The sequence below is a fragment of the Onychostruthus taczanowskii genome, unplaced genomic scaffold (genome assembly GCF_017590055.1).
Source record: "Onychostruthus taczanowskii isolate IOZ18803 unplaced genomic scaffold, ASM1759005v1 scaffold34, whole genome shotgun sequence".
Lineage (NCBI taxonomy): Eukaryota > Metazoa > Chordata > Aves > Passeriformes > Passeridae > Onychostruthus > Onychostruthus taczanowskii.
The window spans coordinates 6,238,397-6,259,953 of NW_024500794.1; the positions used below are offsets into that span (position 1 = coordinate 6,238,397).

The 21,557-nt window shown below is 41.4% G+C and overlaps 1 protein-coding gene across 2 annotated transcripts in view; it reads left to right on the forward strand.

The window, feature by feature from the left end:
- Positions 1–21,557, forward strand: part of NME7 (NME/NM23 family member 7) — a 91,803-nt gene that overhangs the window by 58,415 nt on the left and 11,831 nt on the right. For both annotated transcript variants that reach the window (XM_041411113.1, XM_041411112.1), the window contains exon 11: positions 17,356–17,463. In XM_041411113.1, coding sequence (XP_041267047.1) covers positions 17,356–17,463 — 108 coding nt within the window. The remainder of the gene's footprint in view (positions 1–17,355; positions 17,464–21,557) is intronic.

Sequence of the window (21,557 nt, forward strand, 5' to 3'; positions counted from 1 at the left end):
TATGAAATGACTTCAGGTTCCACTGATTTCCATGGTGTGTCTGGATCATTTAAGCCCTTTTTTAAAATACACTATCAAATCTTGCTATGCAGGTTCTTAAATTGCACATTTTTTGCTGGGTGCTATTTCACTCTGTTTCTACTGGTGCAGTTGAAATGAAAGGAAAAAAATTGAAAGAAAAAAAAATGAAAATTACATCTGTGGTAAAGAGGTAGCTGTTCTAGAAAGCTAGGAAGAGGACTTAAAAAGTTAATTAAATCTGATTCTTACAGAACAGGTGTCTATTCAACTTTCTGTACACACTGTTACTTGGAGGTAAAAGTTACTAACTGGATCAAAGTCTGACAGAAATGAAGTTGTGTTTCTCCTTTGTTGTAAAGAAATGAAAATGCTTGGAGAGGTAGAGATAAATGCACCACAGTGTGTATTATGAAGAAAGCTGTTTTAAGTTCAGTAAGGAACAAAAAGAAAACAACCTATTCTGCATTGGTTTGCCTTGCTTTAGCATGGACCAGGATGTAAAATCTGTAATGGAAAACCTTGGAACAAGGGGAAGGTGGCCGGGGAATCCTGTCACCACTTGAGTTTGCTGGCATTGATATTTCATTTCACTAATGTTTGTATATTTTTGGCTGCTGGAGCAATTAGAGACCTTTTGTTATTACTTAGGTCTGAAGCTACAGCTTTAGTTTTCACATCTTTGTGCAGCTTCTCTATTGAAATAACTGCTTGGTACCATTTTGTCATGGAGTTGTCAAGATGCTTACTTAGTATTCATAAAACGCTTGGAAAATGCTGTAGAAATTAAGGTGGTTTTTTTTTTTTTTTTTCTTTTGGGTTTCTTTTTTGGTTTTTTTTTTAACCTTGTTCATATGCTTATTAAAAAGTTGGTTATAATACATTATTCCAAGAGTCTACATCAGCTACATGTTCCTGGCTGACTGCATAAATTTTAGTATTCCTAAGAGCTTTTACTTGGAATTGGCAGTACGATAAATGTGACTCAAGTCCCTTCTGTTATGAAATATTATTAAAGTGATGGGATGTGCTGCAATATTTCTGCATCCTGTGGACTGAAAGGGGATTTTCATACACTTGCTTTAAATCCTAACCTGCATTCTTTTTACACTGAGGATTTGCACCTTTAAGTGTAACAGTGTATCAAGTCATTTGTACTTTTTCATGAAAGAGCTGTAAGGAAGATTAGCTGGTTTAAAACAAAGCAGTGAATTGAAAGAGCTGGAGTCTGCTTTAGCTCCAATCCTGACTTCACTGTGTGACCTTGGACAAAAAGTTCAATATCTTTCTGCCTCAGTTAATCACATCAGTTAAATAAAGATAGCTATGCGCCAAAGAGCACTGTTGCTGTAAGATTTTTGTTTTTATAGACCTCCTGTGAATCTCTAGCAGTGAAAAATAGGTATATGTGAGGCCTAAAATGTTCATGTTCATTCCTAGAGCTGCATTATCAGTGCAACATTTTCATACTGCATCATATAAAGAATAGTTCAGTGGAAGATGTAAAGGAATACAAAGGCTATTTTTGAGCTTTCAAGTACTCATTTTCTGGTAATACCTCTGTAGCTATTTCAGTGTGGATTCTCCCTATAGCCTAGTGAGCCCTGATGAGAGTGTTGACAATGAAGTACATAATGTCTTTCAAGAGAAAGGAGATTATTTTAATCTAACTCTTTAATGAAGAAGATTTTAATATAATTGATTATCTGCTCAGATAGTGTGAGTCATGTAATAAAAATAAAAACTTTCATTCAGATGCAGACTGTTAGCAGCTAGAGTAGCAAACGGACCAATCAATACCAGTTACAATATCCTGCTGTTTAAGCCAGCAATGGGAAAACATGATTGAATTGCTTAGATGTTATTTAGGGTCAGTCATTTGACTCTGTCCTTTCAGTTTTTAATTTCTACATTAGCTTCTGCAGGTCTAATGAAAAAGTGTTCTAGACCGAGCTAAGGCTCTTAGTTGGGAGACAGGGTAGTTTTTGTCTGCGGAGATGCATTCTTCCTTCTAGTGCAGCCCCATTTTCTAAGCTGGCACTGCTGATTCCTAAAGCCCAAGGTATCTGCAGGTTCAGATCTTCTCCTGCCTTTTTCCATGTCACCTGTTTGTGCACAGGCAGGGGATCTAGAAGAAAGGAAGTGCTGAAGTAGCTGTGCTCTAATGACCCATATCTGCAATGTGACTGCAAACTAGGAGTTGTCACCACTGTTTTAGACTGTTGGTATGTTGGTGTATGATTAGAAATTTACCTCCAACAGTATTACTTTTTCTTGCCAGAGACAAGCCTGTGTCTGTGGATGCCAAACACCACACCTGTGGCAGAGAGTTGCTTTCCCTGGTTTAAAATGCATGGAGTCTGCACTAACTGCACCAGGAACAAAACTGATAACTATTTGTTCTTCCTCTCAAAGCTCTGTGTAGCCCTGGGAGCAGCTGAGAGTCAAGAATCCAAGAAGTAATTTTTACAGGCATGAATTCAGTGGTCATAGTAACTTCTCCTGATGCCTTTTTTGCTTCTGAATATGTACTGAAGAGGTCTGACAGGCCTTGACACCCACCCCACCCCTGCTGCCCTATTTGCTTTGATCACATGTGTGTGTGCTTTGTAGTGGCATGGATACATGATCTGCTTACAGTTTTGAGGTGACCAACTTAGAGCTGTGTTTCTTGCAGACTGTCTCCTCCAAGCCACTCTTTGCAGGTGATGGGCAGGCCTTTGATGGCAAGAGGGATTTCAGCCCCAGGGCAATATGTCTTATTGTGCAGAGATTAGAACAAAAATCAGAGCAGTCGTAGTGGAGGAACCCTTTGCTTGCAAGTGGTTTGCTTTAGATGTGGCTTCTTGTTGCCGCAAGGTTGCTGTCATATGATGGCTGCTCAGTGTCATGTGGAGCTGGAGCTTGTAGGCTCACTTTGATTCTTGATGGCTAGATTGAAATTTGCTGTTATTAGTGGTGACTGACAGTCTCCATCAGGAGACTAAATATTGACAGAGCCCTCAAGACCTAACTCTACTTTAAATCCAGTGTGATTGAGGCATGTTGGCAAAGTTACGGCTGGAAAAAAACCGCTTTTATCTGCCACTCCTTGTCTACGGCTCCAGAGCTCTTGAACTTGAATGTGTTATCAGTGCAACTGTTGCTGCCTAAACACATCCTGGATGTCAGCTCACTGGACTTGAGTGCAATGGTCCCAAATTCCAGTAATTTGGTAAAATAGTTAATAAAAGATACTGCATTGTCTATTACGAGGCCCACTGCCACCACAGAGGCATGATACCGGAGAGTCTGCTGCTTTCGTCCTCTGGAGAGAAGGTGTTTGTGCCCTCTGGGAGAGGACTGAGAGTATCATTGCATCTCATTTCCTGTTGCTGCAATGCCTTTTTTTATAATTAGTTGACTACCAAAACCCCTCTAGCCTATGTAGTAGGGGTATTTTTTTGGAATTTACTCTGCTACCTGACACGATGATATTTTAGTATCCCCTGATGACAAGACATGTTTTAAATTGATTTCTGGACATTTGCAGAAAGTTACAATATTTTGCCAAAGATTCTGTATGTCCTTCTAGAAAGTAGCATGAGCTTCAGAAGCTTCAGGATTCCCATCTGCATTTCTGTCTTTCCCTTGTGTCAATGTGTCTCTGGCTTGGAAATGTTTCTTTCAGGGTATCTCTCGCCTTGTTCCAGGCTGGAATAACTTGCCCTATTTTAGCAATAGGAGTGAAACATGATCTCAGAGACTGAAGGAAAGCAGGGCAGCGCCACAAAGCATTTACAGCACTGGTTACTGATCTTTCTTGACTTGCTGAACTACCATGGAGAACTCCTAGTTACTCTCCAGAATGGCTAATGTACCAGGATGTACTGGAGCTGGATGTTTGGGCCTTTCCCTGAAAAGTGTCACAGGACTAGCTGTTTTGGTAAGGGTTTAAGCTGCACCTAGAATATTTATTTTTTAAGAAAACTCAGGGTTTTTTGGTCAAGACCTTGATCAGCTCTGCAGACACACGAAGACATTTAGTCTGATCTGAAATTACAAAGACTAATTGCATCTGTACGTAGGTGGGAATGAAGACTGAAAGACTGGCTTAGAAATCATAAAGGCTCCCTTTGCACTCAGACTGAGCGCAAATCAAAGTAGTAGGTGTGTGTTATTAAAGAATTGGTTATTTTAAGCAACTGGATGAACCCAAAATTCTTACAAATGCTGTGAGTTACATAAATTTGTCTATTCAGCCTTGAGGAGGTGGGGTTTTTCTGATTGCGCAGAGTTTTGGTAATAACTGTCCATCTGCAGGTCGTGTTCTGCAAAATGAATGCTTCTACACCCTGTTTGCATTGCATCTTCCTGGTAAGGTTCTCTCCAAGCTTTGAATAAATGCCATGCTTCAGGGTGGTGTTACAGATTTAGTATCTCATACTGATGGCTCATATTTTATTTTAAAAGTGACCACACAAAGTTTTAGATGTGCTTGCCTAGTTTCTTTCAGGATTTGCTTGGTTTGTGTCTAAATAATACAAAATCAATATGTTTCAATATATCATATCTTTGTTGTATCTCTGCTTAGGTATCTTAGATGGATTAAAGTGAAAAGTTTTGGTTCCCACTGCTATAGAGAAAGAGATAGGCTTCTGACATAGCAGCTGATCTGTGATACCAGCCTAGTATAGACAAATATCCAATGTAATTTTGCACTGCTACGTTGATCAAAGGTAATGTGCAGGGTTCTTTCCAGGGCTTTTTTTCTCATAGCTGCACTGGATTACAATGTCATTTACCTGGCCTTTGGGAGGGTTGTAATACTGTTTAAAAGCAAGAGTATACCCCTCTCATGAAAACAGTCTTTGTCAGCAATAGAAATAGCTGATCATCAGAACTTTTAGGTTGTAGTGTCCTCCTGCAGTCAGAGGATGTCTGTCTTACTTGGTGATTCCCTTTCTTTTAATTTTTTTAGTATTTTTTTCTCCCTTCTTTTTCCTTTGCACCTATTTAAGGTTCTCCTGTAGTTGCAGAGGTTCCTGAGAAGAGATTAATTAATATATTCAGTCCATAAAGGCAAGGTAAGAACCTTTTTGGGAATATGGTGGTTCTGGATTAATTTCAGTTTATGAGATTGTTTTCTTTGCTTTCCTTGTGTTTGCTTGTTACAGCAGACAACAAATCAGTCTTTTACCTTGGACAGCAATGTTTTTGAATGTATAAAATACCAGAAAATAAATATTCAGGAAAATAAACCAGCTTGTGTCTTCAGTTCTTCCTTGCAAAAAGGGAGCAGTGTTTCCAAAAGATACGGCAAGTTCTGAGGTCACTCTGTCTGGGAAAGAAAATTATACTATTACTGCACTAAACAACTATTTTCTCCTTTAGTTTCTTAGCACTTTGGTCATGGTGACCTTGTGTGTTTGTAGAATCTTTGATTTGAATAGATTAAGAGTGTTTGCTTACATGCATGCCTCAGGTTTTTATTGACTGTAGATAGCCTTGTCCTTCACTACAATTCGTCCCAGCCTCTGGTTGGAACATATTGGTTATGTTGTGCTGTTGCAAATACTTCACGTTATGAGGTAATATGACTGATATTTCATTTTTTAAAAATTCAGAAAATAATAAAGGTAGAATTTTTAAGAAAATCAAGGAAGAACGTGATAGAATAGCAAGTGCTTTTTCTAGAGTTCTGTAGAGGGCAGTTAGCAAGAGTCGACACAGAAAGCTGCTTGATGAAATTGTGCAATAGAGAAAGTTATAACCATGTACAAAAAGGGCAGTGGAACCATTAACTTTTCCACACAACTGATGCCTTAAGTTTTAGCTTTCATATTTTCCAGATTCTGTACTGCATTAGTATATAACTCTGAACTTCATATAAAATGTTAGCAAGTTCTCCTCAGAGTTTAGTTAGACAAAACAATCCTTTTCCAGCCCAAAAACCAAGGACACTATTACAGCTTCAGGCCCAAAAGGCTTAAACGGCAGTGAACTTAGGAGAGCAAACTGGGAGGACGGGACTTCATAATCTGAAGCTGGAATTGGACAGTTCACCCCAATATGTAAATGGGCCAAAACTTACGAAAGTGTGAAAACGTGTTACCTGTCATCCATCTTGGGTGCAGCCTCAGCCAGGGTCTTGTACTGCCCAAGGTGTATCCTTTGAAGGCCTTTTTAATAAATACCAACTATTTTCCTTTAGCACTGTCTAGCCTCTGTTCTAGGTAGCCTCTCAAGGCACCACAGCCGTGATGATGTTGTGACTGTGAGTATCCTGAAGTTGGCTGTAACCAGAAGGTTTCATGTTTTTCAGTCAGCAGATTATGAATGGTCAATTCCTAGAACTCTCAAGACATCACAGCCATGATGATGTTGTGACTGTGAGTATCCTGAAGTTGGCTGTAACCAGAAGGTTTCATGTTTTTCAGTCAGCACATTATGAATGGTCAATTCCTAGAAGTGCATGACTTACTTCTGTCTTTTCCTTATTCCAGAGGACTTCTTATTCAGGCTCTGCTTGGTCAGTGCATGGGTAGTAGAGCTAGTAACAGCCAAAGAAAGGACCTGCAGATCACTGTGTATCTTAGGTGCTCTTAATGATGAATGTGAGGGAAATTGGAGTTATGGAGAAGATTATTCTGGGAGGTGTTGAAAAACACCTGAAAGACAATGCAATCATTGGTCACAGCCAGCATGACTTTGTGCGATGAAAGTCCTGCTTATCAAATCTGATTTCCTTTTATCACAAGGTAACCCACCGTGTTGATCAAGGGAAGCCGGTTGGTGTAATCTTTTTGGATTTTGGTGAAGTTTTCGGCACTGTCTCTCATAGGATCCTTCTGGACAAGGTGTCCAGCATACAGCTGGATAAATATGTCATGGGATGGGTGAACAGGTGGATCACAGGTCAGGCACAAAAGGTTACAGTGAATGACATCAGACTGGTGACCTGTCACTTGTGGCTTTCTGCAGGGCTTCATCCTTGGCCCTCTGCTCTTCAACATCTTCATAAATTACTTGGATGCAGGGCTGGAAGGGATACTGAGTAAGTCTGCAGATAATATTGAACTGGGAGGAGCTGTTGACTCGCTCAAAGGCAGAGAACCCACAAACAGACCTTGGTAAATGAGAAGGCTGGGCAATCACCAACCGTGTGAAGTTCAGCAAGGGAAAGTGCTGGATTCTGCACCTGGAATGGGGCAACCCAGAATGTACGGAAAGACATTGGAAAGCAGCACCATGGAAAGGGACCTGGGGGTCTTGGTGGATGGAAAGTTGAATCTGAGCCAGCAGTGCCCTGGAGCCAGGAGGGCCAGCCCTGTCCTGGGGGCATCAGGCCCAGCATCACAGCCAGGCAGGGGAGGGAACTGTCCTGCTCTGCTCTGAGCTGGGGCGGCCTCACCTCGAGTGCTGGGGGTAGTTTTGGGTGCCACAATGTAAGAAAAATATAAATCAATTAGAAAGCGTGAAAAGAAGGGCTATGAAGATGGTGCAGGGCCTTGAGGGGAAGACATGTGGGAAGACTGAAGTGACTTGGTGTGCTCAGCCTGGAGAAGAGGAGACTGAGGACAGACCTCACTGCATTTCCTTGTCAGGGGGAGAGGAAGGGCAGGCACTGATCTCTTCTCTGTGCTGACCAGTGACAGGACCTGAGGGAATGGCCTGAAATTTTATCAGGGGAGGTTTAAGTTGGGTATTAAGGAAAAAGGCTTTTCACCCAGAGGTGGTTGAGCCCTGGAACAGGCTCCCCAGGGAAGTGGTCACAGCACCAAGCCTGACAGAGCTCAAGAAGCATTTGGGCAATGGTCTTGGACACCTGGTGTGACTCTTGGAGTGTCCTGTGCTGTGTCAGGAGTTGGATTGACAATCCTTGTGTTTCCCTTCCAAGGCAGCTTATTCTGTGATTCTGTATCTGCAGTTATTTTCTGCTTGAACTGCATTAATGAAGGCTTTGAAGTGGATGAAGACAAACACTGTGGCCTAAGCCTTCCCTTCTGTAACAAAAAGAAGTGGTCTGATTTCACATTTATAATGATGATGGGTATTGTTGTTGTTATTATTGTTATTATTCTTCCTCCTCTCATCAACTGCTGACAGCCATAGCATTGTTGTGAGAAAAACTGCAGCAGTAGTTTTCAGTATGTATCACTGGTCTCATTGCCTGGGGATACTGTTAACTAAACAAAAGCATTTTAGAAGCTGGATACAAAATGCTTAATTCAATTTCTGAGAATTTGCTGAATAATTTGGGGTACTGCTTGCTGGTCTGTTTGATTCAGGCTGACATTCTCTGTTCTACTGCAGGGCCACCTGAGCTGAATTTTTATCAGCTTCTTTCCCTTACGATATGATAGACTGCATCTGATGTGTACATGGGACTTCCCTTCAGCACTCCTAATAAGAAGTTTTTCCTTTTTCTGCTTCCTTTGACTTCCTATCTCAAGGGACTAGAACATGGTCAGAGTGGAAGATGGGTGAACAGCAGTTCTTCATATTCCCATGGCAGCTCTCAAGTTCCCATAGGTGACCTGGTATGGTCTGAGTCCTGCAGACGGTGGCTTCTCATCAGAGTGCTACCCAGGAATTACAAAGCATTACATCAAGGAGAGAGAATAGTTGAGGAACTGATCTGAGATTTTAAAGATCTGAGCTGAAAGTTAGACATTGAACTTGTGATTCTTGTGAATTACGCATTTCTTTTGTGCCCCTGGAAAATTACTGTCTCTCTCTCTTGGTTTCCCACTCCAGAAAATGGGGTCCATTCTGCTATTTTCTATTCTTTGTGTCTCTTCCTATAAGTTTTCCAGGCCAAGAACCATTTGTTAGTATGTATAGGCACATTGCCTAATACAGCTAGTCCTGAACAGAGCAGGGGCTTTTAAAAAGCAATTGTAACACAAATAATGAGAGATTCCTTCCATCAGAACTGGACTGCTCACAACTGTGTAGGAAGATGGCAGTACTGCTGCCTCAAGGTCGCACTAAAGAGGCTTTAGGGCACAGAATGGAAGGGGAAGGTCTCTCTCATTTGATGCTAAGAATCAAATGAGAATGATCTCTGGAGTTTGCAGCAGACATGTGAATTTTATCTTTCAATCCATCTCCATCTTCTGTTGAAGTGAATGGTCCAAAATTGGTTCAGCTTGGGAAGTCTCAGTAGAATTTCAAAGCATTTTTTTCTGCTTTGCAAAGTGTAAAGCTCCAATACCTGGACTGCTTCACAAATGTAGAATTTAATCTCAAAAAAATTCAGAGGAAAAGATGATTTGTAATTATTCTTGTTCTTTCTGGAAAAATATCAGCCAAAATATCTGCAGATGAAAAATAATATCTTGCAATCTTGTAGTGGCTTTTACTGGAGGCTCTTCACATATTTTGCTAATCTGAGTTAATAAAATCCCAAGATATGTTTTGCAGCCTAGTGTGTTTTTATACTTGTTTTACAGGTGAATTAATAAATGGATTATATTCTGGGTGCCTTGGAAAGCACAGGAAAAGCATCAGTAGGACCATCTCACCTTTAAAACTGAAAGCATCTAATAATGAAATTTACAGTTACACTGCATGTTCTGATGTCTTGTGGGGTTAGATGCTTTTCAGTTGTTAAATGCTTTCTTTTTCCAGCTTGTCAAGTGGCATAAATATGGGATAAGTTGGATATTTTATCTTTATTCCTATTTTGTGACCAGCTTGTATTTGGTATCTCAATTATCTTCAAGGCTTCACCATCTAATTTACGCTTAACTCAGGCATGTGGCTGCCCAAGTTCAGCGCATTGGCAATGGCAGACAGCCACACAAACTTTCTGAGCAGGGCACTTATCATTAGAATCACTTGCACATGAACCAGAAGCGCCAAGGCCAGTGAAAATACTGTCTCAGGCTGGCAAATGTGCCACGCATGCTGCCCCCAGCACAGAACTGCAGAGAGCTGGTGCAGAATCCTAGGGCTGCCAGGGAGGAGGAGTGGTAAGGGAGGGGAGGGAGTGAAACAGAGAGAATCAAAGTGCTGAGGGGATGGAGGGTGAGGAGGAGACAGTGTAACAACTCGTACAGACTTGTGAGCTTCTGGAAAACTGCCAACACTGGAGCGTGGATTATAATTTTAGGTCTGTTAACAAAACTTTGAAAGACACAGGGCTTCAGACTGGTAGTTCGGAGGTTGGCTGGCTTTAAAATAAACACAAAAGTAGACGGATTTTTTTTTTTAAACAGAAAAGAGTAAGCTTATGTAACAAAATAAACTATGGTTTGAGAAGTTGCTGCTACTGTTGCAAAACTGTTTGATTTTGGAAGGAGTTTAGCCTTGCATGCACTTTTTATAGACCTTGCAATTGAAAATTTGACTGCTGTTGCCTGGATCAGATCAATTAATTTGCTGAACAAACCTTTACAGCCACCCTCTTTCACGTACAGAACTATGTGCACACAGACTTGGCTCAGTTAGAAGTATGAGAACCCTGTCAGAATGGACAATAAGTGATGTATTCTGCCATCAGCCAGGAGAACACATCCTGGAAGTCTAGGTGAAGTGCACAACGCTAAGGGCAGAGACAGGCTAAATATTGTAAAGACTTTGAATGTTTGAATGCACCTTTTCTGGGTTCTTGAGGTTGGCTTGTGATAAAAATTAAAAGGCAAGGGGAGTTTAGTGTGTGTGTTTAAAGGAGGTTACTTTGACTTGATTTTTTTTCTTTTTTTTTTTGTGATACGTGGAAAGTACCAAAGCACTTTCAGGTTACACTGACTCCCTTGAAGTCTTTGTAAGGCCTTTGATACTGACTCTGTATTTGTACATGACATTGCTGCAGCTCATGTGGAACACAAAGAGAAAACGTGTCGCTCAACAAGTGACTTCTGCTCTGGATTGGTTTGTGAAATGTAAGCTGAAGAAAGCCTCTTGCGTACTCTTTAACACTGACCTGGTTTTGTGTTCAGAAGCTTTATGAAGCACCTTTCTACAGGCAGACCCCAGGTTTCAAGGCAAAATTCTTGCCCAGTTAAAATTTTTACAGTGGCAACAGCACCACCATCTTATGTAATTTGTCTCTGTAATAGAGACAGAAGGATTAGTTTAGGGGTGATGAACTGGACCTTGAATTGCTGCAGGAGTAGAAAATTGTGTTCTGTAGCAGCTGATGTTGATTTCCAAGTGGCCTATTGCGTGAAACTGAGCAACATAAACTAGGGCAGAGTTGAGATAACAAATCAGGAAGCACATCGGTCACAAGTGGTTGGCTAGAGTTTGAAGGGAGTATGAGCTGCAAAGAAAACGTGAAGCAAGCCAAGGCAAGCTAGCCCTTTTGGTGTCATGCGCAAGGTCACCTGTGACCACAGATTTCCCTTTGACACTTAAGCATTTGTCTTTGGATGAGAACGTCTGTGAAGAATCTCTTGGACTGATCTGAGGCTGTTCTCACAGTAACAGTAGTATAAAAGTGTTTGTAGCTTCGATCAGCATTGCAGGAGGTGCTGTCTAGTATCCTGTTTTGTATGACAAAGACTGTACTGCTTTTATCGTGTTACTTCTTGCTGATGGCTTGTAGAAATGAGTATTTTGTCCAGCTCTCTAATGCAGCCATCAGTGTTTGATATAACTGGTGCTAAAATGCCCTGAAAACAAAAGTCACCTTAAGAGCTATGATGATGTGAAGAGAGGCACTTACCCTTCTTTAGCTTCCATAATTGCTGTGCTGCAAATGTTGTTTTAGATCGTTTTTATGCACTACAGAGGAAGCTCAGGTGCCTTGCTTGGATGAGGCAGTAGGCTTTCCAATGCCTAAAGGTCAGCCAGACAAATTCCAAGGTGAGTGGTAGAATTTACATTATTTTATTTGTTCACAGTTAATGTGTTTTCTGTTCTCTTGACAAAAGCATTACTGGTCCTTATGAGGAGAAAGGCACTTGCTTGTTTGCCTGAGGCTGGCTCTGCCTTCTGGATTCGATGGCAGCCTCAGGGGTAGAGAGGGACCATCTCCTTGCTGACAGCAGCAGAGCATGGAGAACTGCAGAAGGAAGAAGCTTCCTGAGTGTAGGGTGGGGAAGGCAGATATGGTGAGACCAAGTCAACACAAAGCCTTCAGAAAGGGATGAATGAGAAATGCCAAGAAGAGCAAGGAGCAGGGGCACAGTCAGGGCTCGGCTAGAATAGGAAAACTGTTTTACTGAGAGTGTAGAGGCATCTGTGCAGTCTGTTGCAGCCCAAGAGATCCTTTGAATGCTGCTGATCTGAAAGCAAAACTTAAAAGAAGGAACCTGCCTAAAAGAAGGAACCTGCCACACTGTGGCTAGAGAGGGTTTGATCAAACTCTTGTTTATATTCTGCTTCATTCAAGAGGGCTGGTAAATTTTTAAGGTTCCTTCATTCTAGTTCATGTTTAAGAAGAACAAAATCTTAGGCTGTAAAGGTTCCTTTGTGTAGTTTTGCTCCATTCAATGGCCTTTCTAGATAATCAATTAAATATTCAGGACAGTGCTTTAAAAAAGCTGGCCAAATTTTCTTGAAATTTTCAGATTTTGCTAAATTTTCTTGAAATCTGCAGTTTTGGCTGGAATACATGTTACTATTCTACATAACTTCCATCCAGCCCATGAAAAAAACACAACCTTTTGGAGGAAAAGCAGGTAATGAGCTTTGCTTATGAAAATGTTTATGAATTTTTCAGTTTGATTTTGACATATTACTGGCATTGGTGACATTTTTGTTTCCTTTCACATGTGTAGAAATAGAAAAATCTTAGAAATGTGCTAAGTACTTCATACAGGCAGTGTTGCATTGGACACAGTTACAAAATACATGCAGCTTTATCTCACATGGGATAAGGATCTTCAAAGGGCTATCATAGATCAAAGCCCAGCTGTGAGGGGTGCTCAAATAACCTGCTGAGTAAGACCAGAGGCTGAAGCCTTTTGGTACAGCAGCCCTGGTTTTGTTTGCCATAGACAGTGTCTTCTTGTGGGAGGTGCCAGTTTGGTGTCATCCCCATTTGCACATGCACACGAAGCTCCAGCACACACACATCAGTCTCCTCTCATGCATATGGTAGAGCTGTAGCTGCTCTTCACTCCTCCATCATCCCACTCTCAACTCCTTTCAAAAAAATTCTGAAAACCACTGCACAAAATGCATACTCCAGAAACCAGACTCAGCCAAAAGCTTAGGGAAAAGGTTTAAAAGGGGCTGGTGGGGCATGGGGAAACCAACCCAAAGCCCACTGTTTGTATCTCCCTGTTGTGACAGATGAGGGTCTATAAATAAAATGATGGATGAGCTTCCTGTCATGGACCAGAAGTATTAATAATTGCTATGAGCAATAAGTTCCATAGTGAACTCTCTTCTTCCCTGAAACATTCCCAAGATTTTCAGCCATACATACACAAGGACACAATATATGAGCTGTACAGCTCTTTGTATCTCCATCATTTACAGAGGTCTTGTTTCTTCATGATTCCTCAGTCGTGTAATAAGAAAGCAGTAGAATAGTAAAACTTTGGAGTGACAATTATTGTACATTTTTTTTGGCTGTTTAAATGTAAGCAGAGACAGTTTCATCCTGTTTGTTAACTAATGGCAAGAAAGGCTTATTTAGATTCTTACTAATCAGGTGTTAACAGTGTAAAGTGCTGAAGGACCTACCTTTGAGCAGTTCTGACCCAATGCAATCCCAGGCAGAACAGAATTCATCCCTCTTTGTGCGAGAGTTTCAGGAGGGCACTAGAATGTGTAGCAACCTGCATTGATAAATGGAAGGAAGAACAGGAAATTGCGCAGTGCAACAGCAGGAGCTTTTCCTCACATAAATAAGAAAGAGTGAGTCCACAGGAAGAAACACGATGTCTTTTGTCATGAAGTTGTGAAGTAGAAATGACAGCTTAGGACAAATGGTAAGTTAATAGACCATAGCTGCTCTTAAAAACAGAAAGAAGAGAAGAAAAAATAAGAAAAGTATGTTTGATAAGGAAGATGAATCAAGGAAAATCTTATACAATTCTCATAAGAAGCAGCATTTCTGGACCTGTTGGAGGACAGAACAGTTTGAGCAAAAGAGTTTTTGTTGGATAGGAAGTAAACAGAATATAAAGTACCAAGCTTTAGCTAGGATTTCAGCTGTTCCTAAATTGTTTCCAAAGGTTTCATAGCCATGATAATTTTTTTCTAGTATTCCCAAACTTTCATTAAAATGATTGAAAGCTCCAGTGCTATTGCTGGCTTCATGACAGCTAGTTGTTACTGCAATCAACAGGTGCTTGAAGGGAGGCTTGATTAAAGTATCACGTAGTTAACTGGCATGTGACTTTTGTTTCTCCAGCAGACTTCCTTATCTCAAGCCTTTAATGAGGACCATGTAGAAGAGGGTTTTTTTTCTCCTTGGGGCTTTTTTTTTTTTTTTTAAGTGAAACTCTTGAACTTTCCTCTTTAGCCAAATTCATTTGATGTTGAATGTGTCTTATTCAAATGTCCTTGACATTCATATCAAAAGATCTTGTATAACCTGTGATGTGCACACAATAACAATGAGGAACTGAAACTTCTCCTCATATCTTGTTTTGGGTTATACACACTCGAAGCATTAAAGCAGTTTAATTGTCTTCCGGGTGGGTAACAGACCATAATAATCGTTAATTGTTATGACAGGAAAATATCTAGGACTTGCTGAGCTGAAGTCCAATTGTCTTAGTTTGGTAATGAGACATAAACAATGAGCGAAGCTGGAAAGTGGACAAAGGGTGTTTTTTGTCAGATAATGCTCTTGTGAGGTCTTTTGGAACTGGCTTAAAACATTCACGGCCATCCCAGAAGAGACTGTGCATCATGGTCTGGTTTTCATTTGTACCTGTGCAAGGTTTTTCAGGTCAGCTAAGAGCTACTGATGAAGTCAGTTCGAACCCATTTGACACTGAAAGTTAAGAAATGTTTGGACAATTCAAGTTTGATGACTCAGTAGTGGCAACAGTAACCTCCAGCTGTGACACTGAAACAAACACCCGGGAGTGGCAGGAGTGGCACAGTGAAACCGCAGGGGCCACTTCCAAAGTGATTGCACACTAATGTACCCAGTGCCTATTCAGAAAGGGGCTTTGTTGGCTAGGAAAGAGTTCTTTTCTTTGCTCAGTACCTGTAATGTGAGCTTGTCGTCCACCTGTCCCCTCACAGGCACTTGTGAGAGAGCGTCCAAAGGGTTTTAAGAAGGGAAAACCGGGTTAATTTCACTGTGCATGAGATAGACCCCAGGGTGTTGGGAAGAGAGGCCATGTACGTGGGTGGCATAGGAAATGGGTGAAACACAACAGTGCAAGGTGACAGTGCAGAGAAGTACAGCAGGACTTCATTGTGGCTTGAAAGAAGGAGTATGGTGGAGGGGAGAGCCAATGAAGGCAGTCCTCTGGGTTATGAGGGAACACCACAGTAAAGATGTAGGGCAGGAATGTTATCTCAGGACCTGAGTATCTGCTGTAGTAAAAAGGCCTCTGAGAGACCTAAGAAGTATTTGGCATTGCAGATGAGGAAGAGTATTGAAATGTTAATTTCAAAGAACAAAGGAAGATGTAGGGTCTGGACTGATCCTTAAAGGGGATCAGATGCTGGCACTATTCACAGTGTCAGAGGAGAAGACCGAGAGGTTGTTCAGCAGCTGGACTTCACAAATGTCATGTTCTGAAGCAAGTAGCTCCGTGTTAGGGGAAGCAATCTGCAAGGCAGCACATTTGTGTCTGCTCACAGACAGCACATCCTGTGCTTGAGAGGCTGCAAAGGTCTTAACATGAGCTAACTGTGTTAATACAAGTACCAGTAAGGTGTTTCTGCAATATGAAGAGTCCTGTATGCCACCCAATGTGGCTTGATTGGCCCAATTTCAGGCAGGTATTCGTAGTCGTGGTCATGCTTTTTCAGCAGCTATATGTGTAGTACAGGTTGGAGTGTCTCTCTTTTAGAGAATCATAGGATGATTTGTGTTGGGAGGGATCTTCAGGATCGAGTAGTTCCAAACCCTCCTGCCATAACCAGGAACACCTTCCACTAGACTAGGTTGCTCAAAGCCCCATCTAACCTGTCATTGAACAGCTCCAAGGATGGGGCATCCACAACTTCTCTGTGCAACCTGTCTCAGTGTCTCGCCACTCTCGAAGTGAAGAATTTCTTTGTAGTATGTTTCTAAACTTGCTCTCTTTCAGTTTGAAGCCATTCGCCCTTGCCCTATCACTACCTGTCCTAGTAATGTCACTCTCCAGCTCTGTTGTAGACTCCTTTAGGTACCACAAAGCTGCTCAAAGGTTATCTTGGAGACTTCCCAGGTTGAGCAACATCAGCTCTCTCAGCCCGTCATCACAGGAGAGGTGCTTCATTCATGGCCCTCCTCTGGACTTATTCCAACAGGTCCACAATCTTTTTACGCTGGGGACCCCAGAGCTGGATGCAGAATGCCGGGTGGGGTCTCACCAGTGTGGAGCAAGGGGGAGGATCCCCTCCCTCGCCCCACTGGCCATGCTGCTTTTGATGCAGCCCAGGATACAACTGGCATGTTGCTGGGTCGGATCAACCTTCTCATCCACCAACACCCCCAGGTCCTTCTCCTGAGGGCTGCTTTCAATCTGTGTTTTCTTTTACAGTGTACTACACATATTTTAATATACTACACATATTTTTGTTATAGGTAAAAATAAAAATTGACCCAATAGTGATAAAAATACAAACAAAAAAATTTATTCTCAACAGTCCCGACAGCCACCAATAAAAAATGACAGCATAGACCCCGGGATACAGGCTGGGTGGATACAGATCCGGCCTCTATCCCACCAAACCCCTCTTTGTCCACACTTGCTGCTCTGCAGGGACAGTTCTTATACTCTTTTTCTTGCCTGCGGCAGAGTCCCTTTGTCTCCTTTCAAAGTTCATCATATCCATGTTGGTTTCTTTCTTCACTCAAAGCTGCACAAAACCTCCTCCGGCAAGAGACAAATGTTCTTCCTCAGATTCCTGGAAGGCTGTGTTCAGGTGGCAGGTGTTGATGGCCCTGGTTATCTCAGATATGTATCTTCATGGGCCATCATCACTGGGCATCCTCGGGTACCTGCCACCATGCATCTCCTGTGCAGCCAAGTTTCCTTCGTATGTTAATGCCGAGTTCCCCCCTTGTCAGCCAGCCAAGGTGTCACTCTAGGATTAAACCCTGGCCCCCCCTTTAATAGCATGTTTGATACATATATCTATGATCCATTGGCACGAATTTCTATCATATCCCTAACATTTTAATAGCATAATAATATTTTACATTATAAGGTTCTCTTGCATCCATGATACAAATGAGCAGTGTTGTTCACAAAGGTCTGGTTTGGTTGTGTTCAATAGGCATTGGCCCGTCACCTCCGACCTGGGACTCTGCGTGCAGTCTTTGGGAAGGACAAGATTCAGAATGCTGTTCACTGCACAGACCTGCCTGAAGATGGGCTTTTAGAGGTAAGGCTTGCTAGGCAAACATGTTCTCATGGGAAGTTGTAAAGTGAAATGCTTCTTTTGACACTCTTTTAAACCAGTAAATGTTTTCTATGTGGAGTAGCTGTGTTGTAGACCAGACTAGACACAAAAACAGAGAGTTTATAAAGGGTGTTTGACTCAGTTAATTCTGATACTGTAAAAAAATTCATCCATGCAGTTTTCTTGAATGAATATAGTACAATGAAGTATTCAATGGAATGAAACTCAAGAGTCTTCTCTTTGTCTGAATGTGTCCTTGGGTCTGAACATCAGTACCTGACAGTGCTTCTGCAGCGACACTTCCTTAGCCCTTTCTTGGATGACCACCCTGACTCCTGAACTAGATTGTGTCTACAGTGAACTTGTGTGGAGCTGGGAATATTACAGGCACTAGGGATTCAAATCCTCCAGACAGGGCCCAGGTTTATTTGTATACAGTCATACTTAGACACATCAGTTAAGATTTCCTGTGTTCTAAATTAACTTACTAATTATTATCTGATTTTGGCTTTGTATGCCAAAATTTAAAGTCCAAGAAAATGAGAAAATGTTAAATTACAGGAATTTGTAAAGACAGAAGTACTCACTATGAAAACCAGAACAAGCTCATTCACTTAAATCTGTGCCTCAAAACTAAGGTCCATAGCAGGGGGTTGAAGTGATGTGTAATCTTGGATGGATCTCTGTGTCAATGGGGATGCCTTTCCAGTGCATGCACAGCTTATTTTTTGGTGTCTGTATGTATTTGTGAGTACTTTACTGTCAGGTATAGCAGAATCATTGAGCAGCAAGTGCTGTCCTACTTAGATAATTTTACATTGCCAAAATGGTGGTTTCATGGAGGAGTGAGGAAGAGCTAACATCATCTTCCTCCATGAAATTACCTGTGAGTTAAAGTGCTTTTGCTAGGAAATCCCATCTAGTTTGAGGCACAGGCTAGTGAAATTCAACACTGAGCATGGCAACCAGTATAAACAAAGTTGCAGCTTTTTTGACCGTCTTCAAGATGTCATTAAAAGTTGACAATTTTTAGTTTTTCCCTTAGGGTTTATACAAGCAAACAGGTATTTTTTCACCACATGCCTGAAGTTCCTCAGCCATGGCTTTCCAGTGGCAGAAGAACAAAAGGCACAGCCTGTAAGGGAAAAATTAAACAGGCCAACACTCAAAGAGCATTTTAGTACTCCATCAGAATTTTCCATTGTCTGTTGCCTTTGCACTGGCGCAAAGCAGGTTTTGCTGGTTGTTTAAATTGAGTTTAGAGCTACTATAAGTGAGGCAAGAATTGCTGCTCCAAAACAAAAACTGAGGCTGGCATTCTTTCTCAAGGGTCTCCATTACATGTGTAATGTCTTTTGAATCCTGCAGCTCAGTCATAACCGAAGTTGTTGATCTAGTATTACTCTGACTACACACCTTGCAGTTCCTGGTCCAGTCTAATCATTTTAACAGTAGCTTATTAATTGTATTTCTTTGGGAAAGGGATCTAAGATATTTTTTTACCATAGACATAATTGTGTGCAGAATATTGCTGTTCATCAATCTGTAGTTTCTTCTGCAGGTTAAGCCTGCATTTGTAAAGGCCATCACTCAGTGTTGTTTAGTGAGTAAATAAAGCAGTGAATGTTTTGAATAGAGCACAGTGGGTTTGTACAAAGGAAGCCTTGGCTGTACCTGTTGGTTGGTGTGTGGAGTATTTACACTGTTAATGCTGAAGCAGCTTATTAGGTGTCCCTGCCACAGCCCTGACTCCTGCTGTGGCTGCATGTCTGTGCACACTTGGTGTGTGCAGGGCCTGCAGTGCCCAAGGGATCCTGGAGGAAATGTGGAGGAACTCCTGCTGTTGGCACTGTGTATGGAAAGCTGAATAGGTTGGTTTGTGTCTTAATTGGTTTTGCGCCTTTTGAACTTGCAGAATCCAATTGAGATGGAAAGGGGAGATCCCTGGTTGACCAAGTATTCTGTGATGGGCCTTAAAATGCATAGTGTTTATGGAAGCACAACAGAAACATGTTCCCTTGTGGAAAGGAATACACTGATGCCTTCCTGAGAACCTTGGTACCTTTAGTGCAAGACACTGTTTATCTTAATATTTCTTCATCCTTCTCTGCAGTTTTCATCACCCAGTTTCAGATCTAGCTGAAATTTGAAGAATTTGCAATGGCAACTACTGTCTCATCGTCTACAAAGGAGACTTCTTAGAGGAGTTGAACTAGGTAATTGAGAATTAGATAAAATGCTTCCTGAAGTCAATAGCCAAACTCTAGGTGGCTTTGGTGTTTTGCACTTAATTGACTGTCACTAGGAAGGGCAAGGTTGTGACCTTTCTCCCAAAAATCATGACTAAGGAGTACTTGGTGAAAGGAGACAGAACAACACTGTCTTGGGAACAACAAGGACTAATTGTTTAGAACACTGTACTTAAATAATGTAGTACAGCAATTTTTCAGTGTTTTTCTCTTAGACCTCCTTTCCATGGATCTGAAAAAAGGAAAGTTCACTTTTAATCTTAAAACCCCCTCAAACAAACAAACCAACCCCAAAAGTAAATACAAGCACTTGCTCCCACCAATATGACCCTTAACTCCTGTCTTTGTTCTACAGACTACTTCACATTTTAGGCAGTGACTAAAGAATATCAGAATTAATGAATAACTCACTTTGGCTCAAGAAAGAAGGGGAGATGCAGTTGAGCCTTAAATGCGGCTGGTCACAGTAGTAAAATCAGTGTATTTCCATTTGCAGAACTTTAAGTGCTCTTTTTCATTCTAGTTTAGTGATACAGGAATGTGAATATTGCCCTCATCTCTTAGATGAGTTGTTTGACTTACTAGGTCAGGCACTTACTTATTCACTTCATAGACTTGTGTGTCCTCTTATCAGTACAAAATGTATTTTTACAAGTGACAATGGATAGACACAAATAGCTCAGAACAGTCTGTTTTCTCAGCCTTGTCATCAGTTTCCCATTTTAATGAGAAGAGGAAAGAAAGGAGGAAGAGTGGAGAAGGGAGACTGATAGCAATGGAGTATTTGTGAGATGATGCAGTTTCATGACTGAAGGTTCCACCAGCAGCTGATGTTGTGTAGGACATTCATTCAGAGCAGGCGGTTGCATTTGTTTCCCACATCCAAAGCAGGTACAGCTCTACCTCTCGTCAAGTCTTTTTTCTGTTTTGTATAAAGCAGGTACTATTTAGAGAAAGCAATTACATTACTCACCTGCTTTCATGTTCCTTCTGAGTCAGGTAGAGCCAGGACTGGAACATGCATATTTTATATGCCAAGGAGCTGCTCTGTTTCACAGACTAGAGATGTGTCATCTACACGTGGTGAAAGATGATTCTGTTTCTCAACTCACCGTCTTTGACCTGAGAAACGTTTATGATAAATATCTTGATGAAATAGAAGCTTGAAAACTGTTGGATCTGATGAATCAACATTCTCTAGACAAAAGAAGTTTCCTTAAAATTGATCACTCCTGGAATAATTCTTAATCAAAGTAGTGATACAAGTATTGTGGCTACCAGACTTCACAGTTTGTGTCCCTCTTTAAAGAAGTGAAGGCAAATTAAAAATTAGTCATAAAGGTTTTATTCACATCACTGAAACTACAGTGAGTAAAACTTCCCACAGGGGGTGGTGCTGTACACACATCTCAGTTCTCTGGGTCTCAAGTGGCTCAGTGCCTTTCAGATTATGCAGGAAACCACATAATTTAAAAATTGGTGGTCCAGAACTGCAGTATAACAAAACCAGTTTCTGGGGTTTGGCATGCTCTGCCTGTAACTTGTTGCTTATACTGTGCAGTTCAAGGGTTTTGGTTTTGGTTTTTTGTGTGTGAGCAGTTCCATAAGGGCATTTGCAGTGTAGAAAATCACTCTGGGGATCATAGAATGCACACATCTGGGGTGACCTGGGAGGTCTCTCCATTGCAGTGCAGCCTGCTGAGCCACCCAGGCTGGCTTTGTGTTCCTGTGCCGAGGTGCTGGGACAATCAGTCAGTCTCATGGAGTTTCTTTGCATAATTACCAAGTCCTTAATAGTCATACATGTGTTTGTGTGTGTGTACTTCC